The sequence below is a fragment of the Staurois parvus genome, unplaced genomic scaffold, assembly GCF_062004578.1.
Source record: "Staurois parvus isolate SC_StPar_1 unplaced genomic scaffold, SC_StPar_1.0 ptg000424l, whole genome shotgun sequence".
NCBI classification, from domain to species: domain Eukaryota; kingdom Metazoa; phylum Chordata; class Amphibia; order Anura; family Ranidae; genus Staurois; species Staurois parvus.
In genome coordinates, this window is record NW_028318220.1 from 2,023,313 (window position 1) to 2,045,336 (window position 22,024).

At 40.6% G+C, this 22,024-nt stretch overlaps 1 protein-coding gene across 1 annotated transcript in view; it reads right to left on the reverse strand.

Moving 5' to 3' along the window:
* Positions 1–444: 444 nt before the first annotated feature.
* SH3PXD2B (SH3 and PX domains 2B) overlaps positions 445–22,024 on the reverse strand; it is a 153,683-nt gene continuing 132,103 nt past the window's right edge. Inside the window, exons 9-14 of the mRNA XM_089687384.1 lie at positions 21,557–21,640; positions 19,842–19,959; positions 16,088–16,287; positions 12,468–12,517; positions 5,402–5,527; positions 445–4,488 (exon numbers count right to left, since the gene is read on the reverse strand). Of these exons, the coding sequence (XP_089543510.1) occupies positions 2,977–4,488; positions 5,402–5,527; positions 12,468–12,517; positions 16,088–16,287; positions 19,842–19,959; positions 21,557–21,640 (2,090 nt within the window). The 3' untranslated portion in view covers positions 445–2,976. The remainder of the gene's footprint in view (positions 4,489–5,401; positions 5,528–12,467; positions 12,518–16,087; positions 16,288–19,841; positions 19,960–21,556; positions 21,641–22,024) is intronic.

Sequence of the window (22,024 nt, forward strand, 5' to 3'; positions counted from 1 at the left end):
ATCTTTTCCATTTACCAAGTTATAAGTAAGGCAAAAATTACAATCTGCATCTTTTCCTATTTAAGAACAGATGTTGGTGAATGCTACTTTAATGAACAAGAGCCCTCATAAATAATGAATCAATCATAAGAATTCACAAGTTATTAGCCAGCCCTGTGTCAAAGCAAAAGGTTTAGCCAGCTAAAGGGTTCTATTTCCAGAACTCTGTTTATTCACTAGATTGCTTACACCAAAAATAACTTTAATTTCCATATAGATAGAGAGTCTTTTATGCATCTCAAGGACCTTTCTAGACTTTTGTAAAACAGTTCAGTCCTTGCCTGCACACTTTCAATTCAACTGCAAATACCTAGAACACTATGCAGCCACCTAGTGGTATAACAGCAACATTGCTCACCCACAACTGCTGTTTAAGGAGACAAAAAAAAAAAGAAAACACAAAAGTAACTTAAAAAAAGCTTTATTGTCCTAGTACAGGAGCCAAAACACTAATGGAAGATCCTTTTGAGATTTGATGGGCAGATTGAAGTCTGCATAGTTGCAAGATGTATGAAAGTTAAATCCGTTCTATATAACTGACATACTGGTGATGTATACAAATTACACCAGATGATCCCTTAACTATAAAAAAATAATAATATATGTCTTTGGTGTCTTGCCATCATGGCACCAAAAGGGAGAAATGTTGAAAGGTATGAGCAGATTGTTACAAACTAATCATGCGTTATGAAGGCACGGTAATGGACACTAGGAAAGGTCACTTGGGCTCCATCACAAAGTATGCATCAGGTATGAGCAAGAAAGCCCATGGTGGTTTGATGATGGCACATTCAAAACAAGGCAATCAGAAAGGCACCAGCAGCGATAATTACAAACTATAAGGAAAGATATGGAAGCAAAACAGGGGGTAATTCATGTTGACATTTGTTCAGCAGATCAAAGAAGATCCGATAATGATGACATTTTATGGCAAACATGACCACACTGAAAATGGGATTGCATAAAAAAAAATGAAGTATATTAGATACATAGATATAAACAAAGGTTACATGCAGCAGAGGATATTAACCTCCTCTGTTGTAAAGAAACAGATTAGAATATATAATACTGCAAGGATACAATAAAATACGAAGGAACAATGTGCAATATGCGCATGAGTTTTGCCTTGCTGATGTTTAAAAACATCTGTCAAAGTAAACAAGAGATACAGAATTACTATATGGAGATTACACCATAATTCCTAGTTTACTGAACTAAGAAATTGAGACAACTTTAAGCCCCTTCCTAATCTGCCCCTATAGAAGGATTTATTATTTAACTCCACCACACAAAGGCCACATCAGCCTTTCCACAAAACAGACAGTAAGAAGGTATGTTCATCTCTACCTCTCAAATCACAGTTCCAGAGCAAGCGAAGACAATGGCCGGATATGGAGCACTGCTCCTGTACCAAGAGAGAATAGCAGTTTGGCAAACATAATAAATGCGCTTTAAATATATCCTTCTCACAAAACATTTTATACATATAAAAGGGCTCCAACAAGTGTTTCAGCTGTTAGATGATAGATAAGAAAAACGTAGCAGATTCCTGCAGAGTTTTGCAATTAAATGAAGGCAAAACAATGGCCAGATTTAGTCCTTAATTCCAGGACAAGAGCAGGTAATGGGTTGGATTTGTGATCTCTGCTCTAGCCTCATATTCCTACCAGGCTGTGATGAGCAGAGAAAGCTGCATACATATGCAGCTGCTAAATTGGCTCAAGAGAGCTTCTAACACTCGAGATTGTACATATAGGTTGCTAAACAAGACCATTTCCAGTAGGAAAACAAATCTAGAAGCATAACAGTCATTTCACTGATTTTAAAAAAGCACATATAATGTGTCTAGGTTCTTTATTATCTAATGATGATGATTCATATCATCAGTAGATAAAGCGCTGAGCAAACTGTTGGTGCTAAAAATCCTGTATAATAATAATAATTCATATGAAGAGCACAGTAATTCAAATGGGCCTATGCAGGTGTCATGCATACCCTATTCCTAGCATTGGTATGGCTTCTGCCCACTAACAGATGTTAGAGATGTGCGATTACACAGGTTGTGGCTCTTTTTTTTTTTTAATTTTATAAAACTGTCTGACTGTTCTGTGTAAATATAAAAGAAATGGTGGACCAAATGGCAAAAAATTATACTTGCAGCTTTGTCCACTTCTTCCTGGATATTACTGCCCTCTATTGGCCTTACAATATTACCCTTTCCTATGATGGAAGTGATCACAAAAACAATGTAAACATGAAAAAGGGAAGAATATTCATTTAGTATTTAAGGAAAAAAAAATATTACCTGCAATATTATATCATCGTTTAGTTGCCCTTTTAGCACTGTAGGAATTTGATATAAGCTACTGAAACATGCCAGGCAGCCATGTAAATTTATCAGAAAATATTTTAAGTATCATGTCAAGCTTTTTGTGTTATCACTGCTCTGAACATGAGACTGTAAACATTAAATAAAGTTTTAAACTGTACAGTCCCATGATGCCACTGTCAACAGTGGCTTAAGTAAGACTTGGCCAGGAATAATTGCTTGGTTAGTGATCGCCAAATGTGGAGAGGACAGAACAATTTGGCTTTGTTTATGCTATCTCTGCTCACAATTCCATAATCCAGGGAGGAGCAATTTTAGCAGTTATCTTCTCCATGGTGGAATCATCATACAGCCATTTACAGATCAGTCCTGTTGCCTCTAGCATCGGAGCATGATGGAAGTTGCAGTTCAGAGTCAGGGGATGCCCACATTTTCTCTACACGATGTCCACATTGCAAGCTGTTCTCATTAAGCAAGGTGTGAATAACATAGGAATGTATTTTTTTTCCTTATAAAAAGCAGGCTTGAAGTAAAAACTATAAATTAATGGACTAATTAAATAGGAGTGAAAGTAAGAGGCTAATTAACTGTGTAAACTAAATAAGCCATTATGGCTTCTTCCTTAGATAATTGGAAGGTATCCAGCCCTCCCAAATGGGGCCTCCACTAAGAACCCTACAGAACCACCAGCCACTAGAACTCTTCTCCTGAACCTCAAATATTGTTCCTTCTTTAAAGCTACTAGTATCCTCATCTCCATCAAAATCTGCAACAGCCACATACTGAGAAGGTGGAGTGCTGGATACAGGCTTCTCTTTTGTTTCTGATTTATCTGCTAGTCTTGATGCCGGCATCTTGGGAACAAAGCTATTTTTCACTTTGGTATCATCACTACCTGATGAAGAAATGAGCGGCTTGGCTTTAGGAGGAACCATTATGGGTCGATTTGCCATATGAGCAATTGTAAAATCAGAACTTTCTTTTAGCTGTGTTGCCTTGCCTTCATTAGTTTCACTGGACGTGGAAACTTTCTTGGGAGGAGGTGGTCTTCTTGGTGGAATTACAGGCCTCTGGGGTGGATCTCTTGCAGCCTTTGGTTCAGTGTCAACAGTCCTAAGTGGTACTGGAAGCGCTTTAGAAGGTGGTTCACCAGGAACACTATTGTCTTGCTTGTTCAGATGTTTTTGATCAGGTTTATCAAGGGGTCTGCCAGCAGCCCCTATACAGTTGTACACTGCGGTATCGCTCACCCCACTACTTGCACATGGCTCTTGCTCATTACTTTTATCCAATGATTTCCCAGAGGGTTTAAGTCTGCTTCTCAGATTTGAAATGTCAACCTTATCTTCTGAATTAACCTCAGTTTTACTTGTAGCAACTGGTTTGGGTTTGACCTGTGGTTTAGGTTTGAGAAAAGGGTTTGGAACCATTAATTCAGGTTTATCTGATGATATCTCAGGCTTAGGTTTGTTGGCAACAGGCTTAAGCCCTGGCTTTTTTAACTCTTTGGGTGACACTTTGTGTCCACATTCAAGACCCATTTCATTTTTCAACTGAAACATTTTGCTCTTGTCAATTTTTATTTCTGGTTTCTTGGCCTCCTTTAAAAGAACTTGCTTCTGAGGACTTGATGCCATCATGCTGGCTGAAGGTTTTGGAGGGGGAGCCCGGTGCTGTGGCATGCTTGGCCGCTCAGATACCTCTTCATTTTTCAACATGGATTCTCGTCTCGGAGGTAGACTTGGCCTATCCTCCCTATCGTCCCCAGCTGCCTCATCATACACACTATTTAAAAAGTGTTCTTTGCCATCAAAGGAAGAACTTTTGAAACCTTGATCTTTGTTCTTCCACTCTTTTGACCATTTGGACACAGGGTCTGTACCATTTTGTGGTGGCTCAGGCAGGGGCCTACATGGCCCAGATGCTTCCTCCACAGAGGTGCTTTCTGTAGAAGCATTAGACAAGCACAGCTGGGCCATCTCATTTGGTAAAGGGGCCAGAAAATTGGGCCTTGAAGCATTGCTAGTTTTTTTGTACTTGTCAATAAAAGTGGCAGGGGCCCAGCCCTCCTTATCATCAATCTGTATATACCACCAACCACTATGGTTCTTTTCAACAACCTAAAAAGAAACCAATAACAGATTAGAAAAACCACAATCCTTGAACAAATTTCATTTAATTCTAGTAATCAACACTGCAATAAAAATTCTTGTAATCCATTATAAAATTACACAACCTGAGATACTGAATGCATTTGTAAGTTAAACTATATGCCTTGGGGATAGGAAAGGGGGGGGGGGTGGACTACCTGGAATCCATTAACACAATTATGTAAATGTTCCCCTTTACAAAATGCGTACCTTGCTTTAGATACAAAGAGATGAGGACATGCAAATCTGTACTGAGAGCGGTATTGAGCTGCTACTGCTGAGCACCTTTTGAAAACTCTACTACCCTGGCTGCTGTCTATAACTTCAATGCTTTTGAATCACTGATCCAAAACAAGCATCAAGCCCTGAGATCCTGATCTGCATACTTCTTCCAACTTAGTGGCAAAAGCCAATGGATCATCATAACAGCCAGTCAACTAGCATTAACAAAAAAAAAATGAGCCTATATAATTTTATAATACAGGTTCCATGAAGAAAGATCACTCAGGTTCAAAGAAACATTTTTGGCTGTTATGCAACTCACCTAAGGTTCCTTTTCAGCACTAGAGGCATGGCTCCAGTCCTGAAATCAGCACAATATCATGCCCACCACAAAACTAGAAACATTTCCAGGGGTCAGGCAATGGGAGCCCTGTATGCTGGATGGAAGCCTGGACTGTTATAGGTAACTATTGTTTTGATTTGTTCCATTTCAAAAGCCAAGCAGGCAAGAATACATCTACAAAAGAGGGGGATAGGTGAGGATGGTGGGGTGAACAAGGGCAATGGCACATGGTAGTTTTCCTAGCAACTGTCTGGATTTCATTTTATTAGTCAATATCCAAAAAATATAGCTTAGTGATATTTTATGTTAAAACCTCACCTCCACTTTTAGTCCAGCCTGGAAACTGATGCCATCAGGTATGGTGGTCTGGAAATCTGCAATGGTGTAATACTCTTCTTCAACATGTGGTGGAGTAGGAGGTTTTGGGAGATTTAGACCTCGGGGCTGTGGAAACAAATTAGAACAATATCTCAAAGCAATTCCAAACAGTTGTAAAGATATTTTAACATTTTTACCTCACTGGATTGACAATTCAATTCTTCAGCTATGTAAATCAAACACCCCCCTTTTCCTCCAACATCATGCTACCATAGTGATTGGATAATGATTGGCAGCAGGCAGTGGGTGGATCCTTAGCCTGTATTGGAAATAGAATCCACCCAATGTCTGCTGCCAAACACAAGGAGTGAACGACTCCTCCCACGGTCAGCATCACTGGTTAGTAGAAGGTTGTTGGCTGTGAAGCCAACCGCATCCTTAACCAGCCTAGTGAAAGGTGGGGAGGGGAGGAGGTAGTGGTAACAAATACACCACTCTGCTACACAGCATAGGCACTCTGCTTGTCTCTCTACACCAGAGTGGGTCTTAATAACTCCAGTTTTCTTATATACGAACTAGAGGTAATTATTTTTCAATTTGGTGCATTAATAGCACCATTTTGTAATATAGGTGTTACTAAGAACTACCCAAATCTGCCACAAGCCATTTTAAAGGGCCACAGCGCCAGAAAAGTGTCAGAGATTGTATTCCCGATTATGATAGTGTTTAATATTTCTGCACTGGAAAAAATACATTTACTCAATACTGCAGTTAATGCAGTTATTACTTTCTACTTTTCAGTGAAACATGATGGCTGATCTTCTCTCCTTCTCACAATGCACAATCACAATTTGAGACGCGTTTCTGACAACAATTTCAAGATAAAATTTTTCTTGAAATGGTACATTTCCTCAGTTTAATCTTTTGATGTGTTTTCTATTGTGAATAAAATATGGGTTGATGAGATTTGCAAATCAAAGCATTCTGTGTTTATGCAGACTTTACACAGAATCCCAACATTTTTGTAATTGGATATTTCATATCTGAGGGACTGCTGTAGTACTTGGCACTACCACAGCAATCTGTGGGGTTCTGTGTTGAGTGGCTGCTACACTGACACTGACCACAGGAGTTGCTCAATCTCCAGTACATCCATTCACAGAATGCCATGGGTTTTTTTTTTCCATGAATACAGGTGTTCTATGATTGTAAAAGGAACAGAAGAGGGGTGGTGACATCACAATCTCTACCAATTACAGAACACATTGAATTCAATAAAGAAAAAAAAAACAAGGCTTTCGGTGAATAGCAGCAGTGTTGGGCAACCCTGTGGTAAGTATGCATTGGGGCATGCTCAGCACAACACCTAGAAAATTGGGACGATCACTGTAGAAGCACTCAACCTAGAATGAGGGCCACTTGTCTTTGAGCTGTGTGACTTCTGGTACCTTCTGCTGTAGGCCAGTACCATGTCATTGTCTGAATGGATCCTGGTTTGGTGACCTTGTAGCTGCAAGGACCAGCATCGCCCTAAGTACAAGGATGTTACACAGCAATCTAGCAATCCTACCATCAAATGGGATTGGATGTTAGGGACTAAGCCCCATGCAGATCTTCACTCTCCTGGTAGGAATAACCCCTGAGGGGTACAGCGCTTCACTGGGAAATGGACAACTTATCCAGAACCATTGTACTACATGCCTAAAGCACCAAAAGGATCCAGAGCCTAAAGCAACTTTTACAGGCTAGCCCTTCATCTTCCTGTTGGAGAATTTAACTGATCCATAAAGTTTCAAGGTGGAAGCTTCAGTAGCTTTGTAGCAGCTAGTAAACTTCATAGAAGAATGGTGATAAAAAGAATTATAAAGAAAAAAAAAACAGGTTTGCTTTTCTCAAAGTAGAGAGAAGATGTCCATTCATGTAAAGATATTAGCAAAACAACAGGCTTGCTGGGAGTGGTTATGTTGGGACTGTCCCTACAGCTTTGTTTGCCAGTATCCAGTTCCCTGAAGGTAGCTGCATAACCCATGGTATAAAGTTGTCCATACATGGATCGAAATTTATCCAGTTCAGCAGGGAGCGGCCAAACTTCAATCCATGTGTGGGCACTGTGTTTGAACAGATGCCAGATTTACCAATTGACTTCTGTTCAACCACCCTGTCAGATTTTCCCAACTCGATTAGAGCTGCAAGCTATAGTCTGCAGCACTGACCAGTGTATTCTGATAGTGGGGAAGTCCCCCGCTGTGAGAATACAAAGACACAGCAGGGATGATTACCTCACACACCTTAGTGTGAATGTGGGAATCAGGTCAGTTTTTTAATTCAATCCCCATGAAGAAAAAAAAAAAAAAAAAGATACTGTGTCCTGTAATATACTGTAATAAAAAAAAAAAAGAAGATTTTTTGACACAGGCAACATATTCATAGACCATGGGTTATAGACTTGTACCTTCAGGTGATTGGACACATGTCCCGAGGGCACCTCCACTATAACTGCCCCACTACGTAAATCTTCAGTTTTATAGCAAGCAAAGCGGAGTAATGAGGAGAGTTTAGGGAGGGCGACCAGTGTCCTGTATCATACGCCAAGATATCAAATTTACAGGTTAAGTCAAAATTCCTCTTATGTTAATTATACAGTATAGGACCCAGGCAACGTATTCAAACACCATGGAATGTCCCCAAGCAATGACCACAATAAGTGGGCAACTAGACAAACAAACCTGTACCAAAAGGCCCCTGAAAAAACAACAGGGGTCAAGACCCAAGTTCAGAATGCTGCTGCAAAAACCTTGTAACCAAATGTTGCATCCACAGAAGATTGGACAACCACCTGGTAATATTTTGAGAAAGTATAAACAGAAGACCAGATGAAAGCCTTACATAATTAGATACCAGAGGCTCGGAGTGGAGTGAGCGGGAAAAGACCATGAAGTGCCTTTTGCTTAAGAGTATAAACTTATTTAATCAAGCTCCTAATCCACCATGCAATGTGCATTTTGCACCAGAGTGCCCCTGGCAAGGTCATAAAGAAAGAACAAGTAGGGAATCTGTTTGTCTAATGGAAGCGTGAAGAGGAACAACAAAAAGAAGCGCACCAACCTTGCGCATTACCTCAGTAACCAAAATTTATTTAATAAAAGAATGGTACTCACAAACAGCGAATATATATATACACACTTTTATTATATATGAGATGATAGAGAAAGTAAAAAACACAGTTTATTAGTTGATGGGTTTTCAGGGATCATCTAAAGGTGGATAGATTAGGAGATAGTCGGACAGATTGGGGTAGGGAGTTCCAACGGATGGGAGAAGCTCGGGAGAAGTCCTGGGAGGAGATGGCTCGGAAACTAAAGACCATAAGGTCTTGGAAGGACAGAAGAGAGCAGTTTGGTTGATATTTTGAGACCAGGGTAGTGTTGTAGCTGGAGGCAGAGTTGTCGATGGCTTTGTAAGTTGTTAGTATTTTGAATTTTATTCGCTAGACAAGTAGCCCTGAAGGGTCAAGGGGTGGTTTCTGCAGGTCACAGGGAACCAAATGAAGATCCTAGGGAAGAATAAGGTGGTGCAAGGGGGGGCCTATTATAACCTATCAATAAAGGTTTTCAAAAAGAAGTGCAAAACCACAGGCCTTTGGAAAAAGGACACATGGTCTTTACCTGATCTTTAAGGATGTTAAGACCTAGATTATGGTCAAGACCTGTTTGTAGGAAGGCCAGAATGTGAAGCACAGATACATTTCTTGGCCTGATTTGTCTGAGCTCACACCAGGCAAAGTAAGATTTCCAGGCACAAGAAATCTTTCTGGAAATGGCCTTTCATGCTCCCAACATGGCAGGAATCACAGACTCAGAAATTCCTTTATCCATTAGGACATGTCCTTCAACAGTCATGCAGCTAAAGCCATAGACTTTGAAGAAGGGTAGAATAAAGGGCCTTGAGATAGCAGGGCTATCCTATTGGAAAAAGACCAGGGATCATCTGCTAGAAATTGGAGTATGTCCGTGTTTTTTCTGGACTAGTTCTGTGCAAGTAGAAGCACTGTTTTTCTTTATTGCTCTCTTTTGTGAAATTGGCAAGGAAAAATTATCAGTGGAGGGAAGACATAGATTAAATGGCTGAATTGAGAACAGGGGATAATTAGAGCATCCAAGGCCAGAGTAAGATGATCCGTGGCTCTGGCCACAAAAAGAAGTAGCTTGTTATCTGGTGGCTACGATGTTTACATACAGAGTCCCCCCATCTTTAGGATATCAGACTGAACACATCTGTGGACCACAGAAATCGCTGGGCAGTGAGTAATTGGGTGTCCCTGTAGGAGGGAGATCTGTGCTAGAGGCAATTTACCATTCTGAACTCATGTTCCCTGAACTCATGTTCCCTGAACTGTCAGGCTGAGAAGGAGTCTTCCAATCCTTGACAGACCTACGTCTGTAGTAAAAACTTTTCAGTTGTAGGGAAGGAAAGCATTTCCCACTGTTGGTGCAGAAGTGGTGATCCAACAAGACAAGGAAGTTTTTGTTTGGCTGGACAGAAGCATAGGTAAATTGAAGGAAAGAACCTGCTTTTTCCATTCTGGCAAAATACTTTGTTGAAGTGTTCTTGAAGGAGACAGCCATTAGATCCAGAACTGTCACGGCAAATATCACTGAGGAGGGATTTCTATTGAATCTCAGTTCAGCATAAGCTCTTAGGCCCCATTCGCCGCAATTCTGTCCACTAAAATCGCACAACAGCGAGTTGAGGTGCCATTCATTTTAACGGCACCTAAAAACGCAGTGTGGTTTTGCCGCGATTATGCAAATCTGACTGTGCTTGGACAGTTTTTGCTTGGGCAGTAGAGTTTTGAACTCTATCTTGTACCCATTGAAATCTGTGACTGAACCCACAGGTCTAGGGCATTTGTGACCCAGAGAAATGCAAACTGTAGCAGACATCCTCCCACTGAGTGTGGGCACCCCTTCATTGCAAAGGGGGCTTTGGGGAAGGCTTAGTGGTCTTTGTGGGCCAAACCTTGTGCTGAAAGGAACAGCTGAAAGTAGGTTTTGAAGTTAAAGCCTAATTATAGCATGCAGATGCTCTGTGTTTAGAGGAGCTAGGGGGTCCCTGAGGAGGGGGGGGGGGGGGGTTTCTCTAAGGAAGGTAACAAACATGGGACTTTGATGAATCTGTAAAGTGTCTCACCAAACAGAAGGCTTCCTTGGAAGGGCATACATGTGAGGCATCTTTTATAGGCAGCTGTCGAAGACTTCAGCCATAAAATTCTGCACTTATAAATTCAGATTAGAGCCATTATGGTTATTTGTGTCATGGTGTGTTTCAGGGCATCTACACAGAAAAAGGAGCAGAAGGCAATTGTAATGTTTCAGCAGCAGAACAATCCTGAAGTACAGGGTCAAGTTGGTTATTCATTATCTTAGTCCAGTTAGCTGCAGTTTGACGTACAGAAATAGCAGTGAGGGCTTGTTGAAGGACTGGGCTTGCCAGCTTTTAAGAGCATCTCAAATTTTGCAGCAGCATTCTTGAAAAAAAGGAACATCTTCTGTAGGTACAGTAGGGTGTTTGTTTAGGACAAACACGGCAGAATCAACCACAGGAATAGTCCACTTTTTTGCAAACTCCTTTTCCACTGGATAGAATTCAGCAAAGGATTTTTGGGTTAGTGAAAATACTTTCAGGAGTGACCCAATTGTTCTACATTGCACATTCTATCTGTTCATAAACAGGGAATGTGTTGCAAGATTTTGTCAGTCTTTTCGTGCCCAAAGGGGATGGAAGTGTCAATTTGAAAAATGCCAAGGCTTTAGCAGACAGAAGCAAATCGCTTTTGAACGTTAGAAAGCATGTTGCCTTCAATATAGTTGCAATGTGGGGGTGGTAGATCTTCTGCAGCTTCCTCCAACATTGCCTCAATATTCTCTTCATTCCCCTTTGATTCTGCATCCGTTAGGACCAGCATATCAGGGACGGACTCCGGTTGAGAAATGGGAGTAGAAGAGGCCTGGACAAAACACAGCTGTATAAAAACCATAATCTGTCCATAGAATTGTGACCTGGTTGCAGAATATTATGCCTCTGTCTACTAATCCAATCGATGCATGCCTGAAATAGAGCTAGAATCAAATGCAGAGACCTGTGTTAAATCTGGGTCCAGCTTTGGAGCAGGGGAAGAATCATCACTCTGAGGTTGAAGGCTCGTTCACACCATACGTGCAGAAAAACTGAAGGAAACTGACACGCAGATTTCATTTGCAGAGACATCAGTTTACATCAGTTTATATCAGTTTTCATGCTCGCTCCAATGGGTTTTATACACGTTGCAGATTCCTTCACAAAACAAATTTGCACATGATACTAGTTTTGTGGTGTGAACAGGGCACATAATTACTTTCAAAGTGCCCTTGCAGAACACGTGCAGAAAAACTGATGTTTCTGCACCATGGTGTGAACAAGCCCTGAATTGTTTTGCCGTTGACAGAGCAAATGTTTGCCTGTTTTGAAATGGCTCCCTTTCGCCTGGTCTACGCTATAGCTACAAGTGAAGGTAAGTACCATATAAGGGCTCTAGAAGAAAGTGGAATTAAAGTATACTACCAGTGGTATGATGTAATACCTTCCTCAAAAACTGTGTGTCCAATCACCTGAATATACGAGCCTTTAACCCATGGCAGATGAACAAGTAGCCTGTTTGCTGTACTGTTCAATTAGGATAATATAATTATTTGTATCACAAAACCACAATACGGATGATATCACATCAATATTTCATCACCTAGACGACAGACGTTCCATGGGTAGTCATAGCATAGCAATAGAATGAGTAATAAAACATTCAGTAGTATGTAGTGTAAGGACCTGCCTACTGGATTGTATAGTTCAGGTGGGTCCTCCAATTTAATTATACAGAGATTATTTGGTAATGTTGCAAAGTCTAAAATTCAATATGTCACTCAGGTACAGTATATATTTTATAGACACACATAAGGTCTGGAAGCCCACAGCTCCAAACCAGAGCTGCACGAGAAATATATGTCCAAGGGATATACAAGAAGAAACTTACAATAGTAAGATCCCGGCGAGGGGGAGGTCTCTGTCTCATTATTGGAGATTCTGCAGGAATAGGGAAAATTATTAACATAGCCACACTTTACACTTACCTTAAAAGGAGCAGACATCTTATGTTAAAAATAGACAATAGGAAACATCAGAAAAAAAAGCTTTACTCATCAGGTAATAGACTGACTAGAACTTCAAACTTTAAACAATTCAATGTAACTGTCCATGCTTTCTTCAGTATTTATACCCCTGTTAAATTGTTCTAACAGTGGACTGTAGAGAATAAATGATTGTGATCACGTATTTGAATGTGTATTGTTTTCTTCTGTAAAAGGGAACCTGTGTTTTTCCCAAACAAAGCATCATGTCACCTTTAATTCCCTCTTCTTCATGAGAACATTGCTCTGCCCAATTGAAAGGCATGAAAAAAGGCCTGTGTAATCTCAAAGTCAATCCAATCAGAGTCTGAAGACTCTCTCCACCCCCATATGACAGTGAGGAGCCAATCAGTCACTAGCACTGTCACATGAGAAGAAGTGATCACATTCTCCTTTAAAGCCCTGGTCTGGGCACAATCAATTTTTCCCATCTCTCCCTCCCAATCTCCTTAAACCCATCCTTCCAGGGTTCAAGTTTTCCTTACCCAGTGAAGTCAGTTCAGCCTGCGGGGATGGGATGGGAAACCCCCCCCCCCCTTGCCAGCTGGTCTCCTTGACTCTCCTTAGGTCTGGTTGCCAGTCTTTTTTTGGATCCTGAGAGGACCCCTCGGCTGGCCAGCCAGCCAATAGGATCTGTCCATGTCACACAGGAGTGATGTGGCCACCTGTAAGAAGGACCTATCCAAAAAGTAACCACAGGAGAAGGACCCAGCGCTGAAGGATCACATGAACGCAACTTAAGACAAATGAAAATGGGGGTTTAGAGAGGCAAGCCTGAAGAAATCTATGAAGATAGATAAATTCCACATTTTCAGACTGTTGGAATATTATATGGGCTCCCTGGTTTGTCTGAGTGCTTGGCTGATGATTAGCTTCCTGTTAATTAGATCACTGTTACAAATTAGTTGCTAGTTGTTGATTAGCTTACTTTTAATTAGATCACTGTTAGCTGTACTGTTTATGGTTTCCACTGTTCAGGATAATGTGATCAAGCTCTTACCTAATCAGTGTGGGATTTTATCCCAATGTGAAATATTCATTTTTATTATGCATGTGGGGACTGCCCCTATCTCTGAAGTGTATCAAAACCTGTATTTCTGTTGAGTGAAGAATTTCAGTTTTGCATCTAAGCTAGTGTCGCCTAGTCTTGGGTGCGATGCCCAGCTATAAAACCTTGGTCCTGTGCCCTAGCGGCGAGGAAGCAGTTCTCTGAGGGAAGCACTCAAGAGGGGTGCCAGGCAGTCCATTAAAGGTCTGCACCATACACTCATGAGCAATTTACTATTTGTTTTGCCCCTTTGAAGCTCTAGTCACAAAGGCTCCACCTTCTTGCTAGCTCTGTTAATGCCATCCCACATATTCAGTATCAAATCGCTCTTCAAATACAACCATACCCCTCTCCCTTTTCTACCCACCCTGTCCCCTCTAATACAAGGAGTACCTATGAACAGTCATAAACCAGTCATGTGGGCTGTCAACCAGGTTTCTGATATTCCCACAAAGTCAAAATACTCCTCATCTACCAGAAGTTCTACTTCTTCTAATGTATTAACCAGGCTTCAAGCATTTGTGCACATGCCTCTTAATTTTGTACAAGCATATCTTATATCTTCATTTATCCTCACACACCTTAGGATTCAGCATGCCTGCTAGCCTTGGATACTTTAGTTTCTCTATCATCTGGTTTGAGGCCCCATTCTTCCCAGACTTTGCCCAATCTGTACACTCTGACCCTTGTTCACTTCATGGTATACCTTCCAACCCCTCACCAAACAACATAGTTTAAAGGTTTCTCCAACCTTCTAGACAACTGCTCCCTCAACAGAGCAGGGCAATCCCCATTTAGGTGTAGTCCATCTCTGCTGAAGAGTCAGTAACTGACCTCCAAGTCGGCCCAGTTCTCCATGTACCCAAAACCCTCCTCCATGCACCAGTTCCTCAGCCACTTGTTTAGCTCTGTAAACTCCTGCTGCCTCTCTGGTGTGGCTCATGGCATAGGCAGTATTTCTGAAAGTACCATATTGGAGGTCTCTTTCTTTAAAATTGCACCCAAGTCCTTGAAATCATCTTTAAGGATGCTCCATCTACCTTTAACTTTGTAATTTGTACTAATATGTATCATTACAGCTGGATCCTCCCCAGCCCCTCCAAACAAGCTGTCCATTTTATCCACAATTTACTGAACCTGTGCGCCCAGCAAACAACATACTGTTCAGCAATCATGGTCCTTGCGACAGATTGCCCTGTTCTTCTAATAACGGAGTTCCCAACCACCAGTATCTGTCTATCCTTGCCTGTAACCTTGCCCCCATCCTTACTGGAGTAGTCATTCCATTAGCGGCTAGGAGTGGTAGCCTGTTCCAGCAATGCCACTCCTGAGCTGATATCCCCAACATCATGCAACTTGGCATATTTGTTGAGATGTATCGACTCACGACTAACCAAACATTTTTCCCTGAACCAGGCCTTGTAACTGTAACCCAGATTCCCACCTGCACCTCGATGTCACCATCTCCTCTATATTGGCCCCAGCCAGCACCTGTTGGGCAGGGTCCACACGCCTATCCAGGTTGCTGATGCTCTGCAGTGTTGCCACCTATTCCTTAGATCCAGGGCCTGGTATTCCAAACAAACAACTTGCCCACACATCACACAATAATATTCATCTGGTTGTTCAAGGAACGTATACATGGAGCAAGTTGCTGCATCACAAAGACAACTTGCAATGGGTTGCATCACCACTCCCATAGGGCCTGTAACCCACTAATATAATGGGGATATTCAAATGCGTTTATTTTAATAGGCTTTTATTTAATTTAAATTTATTTTTTACCACTATTAATTTGCCCTAAATGTTTTGAATATAGTGCCCTTCTGTACTCACGATGCCCCTCTGTCACACCCAGGGACCCCCTTGGTACTCATCATTACTCCCATGGCACTCTAAAGGCTCACCTAGCAATCACAGTGCCCCCTTAGAACTCACAATGCCCACCCACCACTCACAGTGCTCCCCCCATACTCACTCCATCTGCTCTGCACTCACAGCGCTCCTCACCACCTCCCTATTCTCTTAGTGCTCCCAGTGCCCCTTAGTATGCACAGTGCCTCCTCAATATCCACACTGCCCTCTTAATACTCACAGCGCCAGCTTGTTACTTAGTGTCCTCAGTACTCACATTTTGATTTCATTTTGCTGTCACACACTTTGCAGTTGATTAAAAGCAGCCTATTTGCCTTTAGTAAATGTGAACAGCCTATCTGCCTTTAGTAAATCAACTACCGTATTTCAGTATTAATGTTTATACTAGCATGTTGAATAGGCCCATAAAAGTCTTAGAAGAAGCAAAACCTTTAGAAATAGAGACAGCAATTTCAGGGGATAGGACTGTGAACAGAACATTAAAATGGTGATTTATGGGTCAGATAAAAAATTAATGAATGTAAACGATTTATCTTTTCTCACTTCTTTTAAAGTCTGTGACATGAGCCTGCCGCCCAGGAACATCCCTATCACGATTTGTATAGTTTTGTTGCCTAGAGAGTCCATCCAGGTCTAGAGCACTTGAATTGGCACTTGATCCTGAAGCCAGTTTTTGAGACAACAGGTCCCCACTAATCTTCTTAAGGTAGGAAGCTGGAGCCCAGCCCTCTGCACCTTTGTACCTGAAAAAGAGAAACAATGTCATCTTCTGCATCACAGAAACTGCAAATCCATAACTAACAACTTGAATGTCTCTAAAAATTTCTGTCAAAGGAAAATAACTTTTCTCAATGCCAATTAAATTTTAAACACACTTGTTCTAAGCACTAACTGATTGGGCATGGCATGTACTTCTTTATAGATAGCTTAATCCACAGAAACCAATCTTCACTGTGTGCTGTGGCTCCATCCTCCAACTCCTGGGTCACTGTTGCGTTCTGTAGTAACTTAGGAGTCAGAAGATTAACTTATGGTGCATGAGGGAGGACTTGGGCATTCAAAACTTACAGTAGTGTCTAACGTTGTAGAGTATTATAGAGGTTGCAGGTGGAACAGAGATACAGGTTACTAAAGAGGGGAGTAAAATACCCTTTTCTTTCATAGGGAACTGCCCTTGGAAACTATTTTATACACTTGACAAGGTCACCAAGTCAGACCACTGCAAGATGGATTTTAATTTTATTGTATTTCATTTTTGCTGATTACATTGTTTTATTGAATATAACAGATTCCTTCTGCTCGCCTCAGATTTCCAGATCTGAGAAATGTACATTTGTGTAACTGGTACAAATAAGAAAAGCTAAGAAAGTAGCAATGCTAAGTAGAATAACTCCACTAACCATTGCATACTACTAACCTGTGTATACCTGATGCATATACATAGTCTGAACATTTGAAAAAGGAAGAATGACAAATACAAAGTATTTGTAACAGTCTGACAAGACAGCAAACAGGCCACAATCCTGTTCCAGTAATGGATGTGGTATGCTACAGTATACACCCTGCCAGGGTGTGAGATGTACTATATATTTAAAGTTTTATTTATGATTCAGAATTCTGGCTTGAATAGTTGTACGGCATCTCTACAGTTTGGAAATCAGGCATTCCAGGATATTTAAAAAAAAAAAACTTGTTGGTTTATGACTTCATGTAGAAACACAATGGAGCTCCTTCTATTACAGACTCTTAATGATCTCAGGACAGCCATCTGTTATGAGAGATTTCACTTGAAGCACAATTTGCTAGGTAAAGCGTGTACTGTGGTGGAGCCACAAGAGGAGAGTTCCAGATACAGTGAAACAGTGCATCACCATGCTGTAAATAAACCCAAATGTGTAGTAGTAAATACATTTTTTTTTTACTTGTTGAAACCTGGTTCTAAATAAGCAACTTGGGTTCCCTTGGAAACCAAACAATCACAGTAAAGAAGATAGTTATGAAGATTGTGGTGAATTCACAGAACCTATTTTACAAAGTCCAATTTATTGGTGCTGCAGTGCGTATACAAAGCCAATAGACCAAGGTTTCGCAACAGGGTTCAGTGGAACCATAGGGTTCATCCAGAGGTTGGGGCGGATTCACAGAACCTATTTTACAAAGTCCTATTTATTGGTGCGGCAGTGAGTATACAAAGCCAATAGACCAAGGTTTCTCAACCAGGGTTCAGTGGAGCTCTAGGGTTCATCCAGAGGTTGCTGGGGGTTCCTTGAGCAATAAGCTATTTCTGATTCTCAGATGCATAACCTCTGACATCAGTGAACTTTTTAGCCATTTGTAAAGAGGGAGTCTCCCCAGTGACCACAAATGTAAGGAACATTGACCGTCACAATAATGTTCTGTGAGCTGTAAATATATTAATTATTAGCAGGAGTTCCCTGAAGACAAAAAGTTGTATCAAGGGTTCCTCCATATTAAAAAGGTTGAGAAAGGATACCATACACATTGGAGCAGGAATGGGATGAGGGATGCATTATTTTTTATATCATCTTTGCAACACTAGAAACGTCAAGTAATTATCTGGAAAAGTAAATACATAAAAAAGTGAATGTCTGATTTTCTATGTATTTTAGTGATTAATAGCTATTGTTTTCACATAGAGAAGTTTGTTGTTCAATTGCAGTGTGATTTTATTATAGATTCATTCACACAAGTTAAAGTACGTATAACATAGACACTGCGATGGTACAATGCATTGCAGTGTTTGCATTTACCCCATTTTTTTTACTTTTGTTTAAATTACAATGAATTAAATTCAATGTGTGGCAGTGCATTACCACATGCTGTAATCCATGGCAATAAAATGTATGACTGCATCATTTTATCACACACGTTGGAACAGGCCTTGTCTTTACGCTGGGCAACACTACCCAATGGGGCTGGTGTCAACTAGCCCTAGGGGGACAAATTAAATCTAAATAGAGCTTTGCGGAGTCCTCTCTATGTGTTCTATGTGAAACAATGTGACTGATTTATGATAGGCATAGAGACGTTGATGTTGTGAATAAATTGAATCTCTGTTTACTTTAGTTATCAGCAAGCAAAAGTCACTAGTTTTTTGTTTTTTTAACTTTACACGACTTGAAATTACCACATTAACTGAACATTCCCAATCTAATCAAATAACTTTGCTTAGTAAATCAATCCCACTGTATTTTACCTACTTCATTTTAGTTCATCAAGTAAAAGAAAGTACGCACCACAGGGATGATGTCTGACTTGTTTACAAGAGGGCCTAGAGAGACTGAGTGTCCTTCATATTAGTACATTCTAGGTGCACGGTAAAATTAACTGTCCATTTTCTAGGAAGTATCCCTTAAAATGTTTTTTTCATAAACAGCACAAAAACAAGTAATAAGCCATCTTACACTGGCAAGTATGTAGCAGCAATTCTCTTACTTTTACCTCAAAGGATACACCCATATGCAAAATGTAACGTTACAGACGTGCCAGCCCGCACTCCCCCCTGATCCCCTATTTTGACAGCTAGTGGGGATCTTCTCCCCACCACTGGCTGTCACAATCTGAAAAAAACATGGCCATGCAGGACTCCACTTGCCCAGTCGCGTTATTCATTCACAGCATTCTGTGAATGGGAAAACTACAAGTTCCGATATCCTTTGTGGCTGTCAGCTTGTAGTTCTCGATTAACTATCAGGGAGCTATTGAGCTTCTTTTCATTGTGTAACTGCCTGCCCATAACGGAGGTACAGGCAGACAGATACACAGTCTGTAGGTGCGTGGCATTACACCCATGATCTGCTGATCATGGATGCAATACTTTACAGGCTCCGAACAGAAAAAAAATAATAAATGATAAATGCAAATTTTTTATCTGCAAAAAAATGTGCATTTATTATTTTTTTTATGTAACAGTGAACTTATCCTTTAAGCAAGTCCTCACTAAGAAAATCATAGTGATTTGCTAACTCACTAATTCTACAGCAATTTGAAACTCAGCTGTTGAGTTTGAAAAGCGTTTCATGTTAGCAACAAATGCTCTTTATTCACCTCTATGGCTTAGCTACAAATTCCCAAATGAGAGCAATTGGTAGTATCAAACACTAACATATTAATAGCGCAGTTTGACCAGTAGGTGTGAAAAACAAATTCTTAGCAGCGACATCACCAGCTACTATAGAGCATATGTAGCTAGCTATAAATTGCTGTTAAAGACTGGCATTAAGTAAACCTAATCACAATATAACAGTTCAAACTTCCTATGAATTATAAATATTACCTAATTTTCCACCAGCCCTCTAAATTCTTCTGGATAACTTCAACGACGACTCCTTTATCTAGCGTGATTTCATCTTGATCTCTTGCTATGTATGGGTAGATCACACTGTATTTCTCCTCTGTTATCAAAAGTGAAATAATTTTTTTTAGAGCATGTGTAAAAATCAGCTAAACGGAATGTAATAACTGGCAAATTCAGCAAGCTAAATTGTTACCTACATTCATATAAAATGTTCTGGTGCAAATTATCAATGTAGCCCCAAAATAATAATAGTCGTTAAGCAGAACAATTACATACAACAAAACCCAGATCCCAGATAGAAGGTCACAGTAAAAGGTAAGTAACAGTCAAATCATATGAGCACTAATAGAAATGATTTGTGCACTGGTGTTCAATAAACCATAGCAAAATTAACAAGTTTAGAGTGAACAGACTAATTAATGAATTAATTAATGAACTCTGAGATTTAGTAATGTATATATGCTCCAATCAACACCCCAGCACCTACCCAGTTTTGCATAGACTGACATGGTCATAGCTCTGATAATATAATTTCAAGCCAAGTAACAGGTTAAACCCTTGTTCTAAAAGGTGAACCTATCCTTTAACCGCTTTCCAACTGCCCTATAGCAAATCTATTACCCTTTCCACCATTCATGGCCTCAGCTGTCAATCACCGGGTCCTGGCCGGTGGTCATTCGCCAGCGCCCGGTGATTGCTGAGCATCTCCGACGGGGAGGAGAACTTTTTGTTAACAAAACTGCTCGTGCACACTGCTTTGGATGGTTGTGCACAGCACAGCCATGCAAAGCAGTGTGATTACACTGAAGCACACGGACACAGCTTATAGTGAAACAGTACACAGCACACAGTTAACCCTTTGATCGCCCCTCATGTTAACCCCTTCCTGCCCAGTGCCATTAATACAGTGTCAGTGCTTTTTTTTTAGCACTGATCACTGTATTGGTGTCACTAGGGATTGTCAGTGACACCAAGTCAGATCCCACTAGTGTCAGAATGCCCACCGCAGTCCTGCTATAAGTCGCTGATCGCCGCCATTACTAGTAAAAATAAAACTTTTAGTATCTATACCGCCATTTGTAAATGCTATAACTTAAACCAATTAATTTACACATACTGGGATTTTTTTTTTTTAGCAAAGTCATGTAGCAGAATACATTTTGGCCTAAATTTATGACGAAATTTGATTTTTCTTATTATTTTATTGGACATGGTTAATAGGAAAAACTAAAAAATATAGTTTTTTTCTCAAAATTGTTGGTCTTTTTTTCTTTATAGTGCAAAAAATTAAAACAGCACAGGCAATCAAATACCACTGAAAGAAAGCTCAATTCGTGGGAAAAAAAGACGTAAATTTCATTTCGGGTGCAGCGTTGCATGACCACGCAATTGTCAGTTAAAATAACACAGCACCATAACACAAAAAATGACCTGGTCAGGAAGGGGGGTAAATCCACAGGAGGGCAAGTGGTTAAGAGGGGTTACATACCACAATCCATATATCAATGATGTGTCAAAACAGATCACATTTCATAGAATTCAATTAATATTGTTTACAATAAGATCCATGCCTCAGGCATGCAGATAAACATTTCACTGGCTAGCAAAGTGAAATATTCCATGCAAGACATACAGATACCAATGGTCAGAGTACATGCAAACAGTAAACAGACAAAAAACAAGCCTCTCTGCACCTGGACCCCATCCACTGGTGTACAAATCCCCAAGAGTCCGTCGGCGGCCCACGTGCCTAGGCAAGGACCAGTATCGCCATGGGGCTGGGAGCATGTTGGGAAGCAGGAAGTGACAAAAAAGGAAATGAGGAGCCATCATTATTTTCCCAATAAATCTTTCTTTATGGGATAATTTTAGGAACCCAGTTTGTTGATATTACAAATTTTAAACACGCAAGTGAAAAAAGGCATATATCCTCATCAGGGACAGACTGACAACTCATGGGGCTCCCGGGCAATAGGGGATCATGGGGCCCCTGTGTCCTAGCCCACACTCGAACCACACCCAAAAAAAGCCTATGAAAGGTACCAGGGGCACTTCATGGGGCCCCCTACTGACCCCGGGCCCTCGGGCAGTGTCCGAGTTCTTAAATGGTCAGTCCACCCCTGACCCTCATATATAAATGTATATAAAATCCTTATATATAT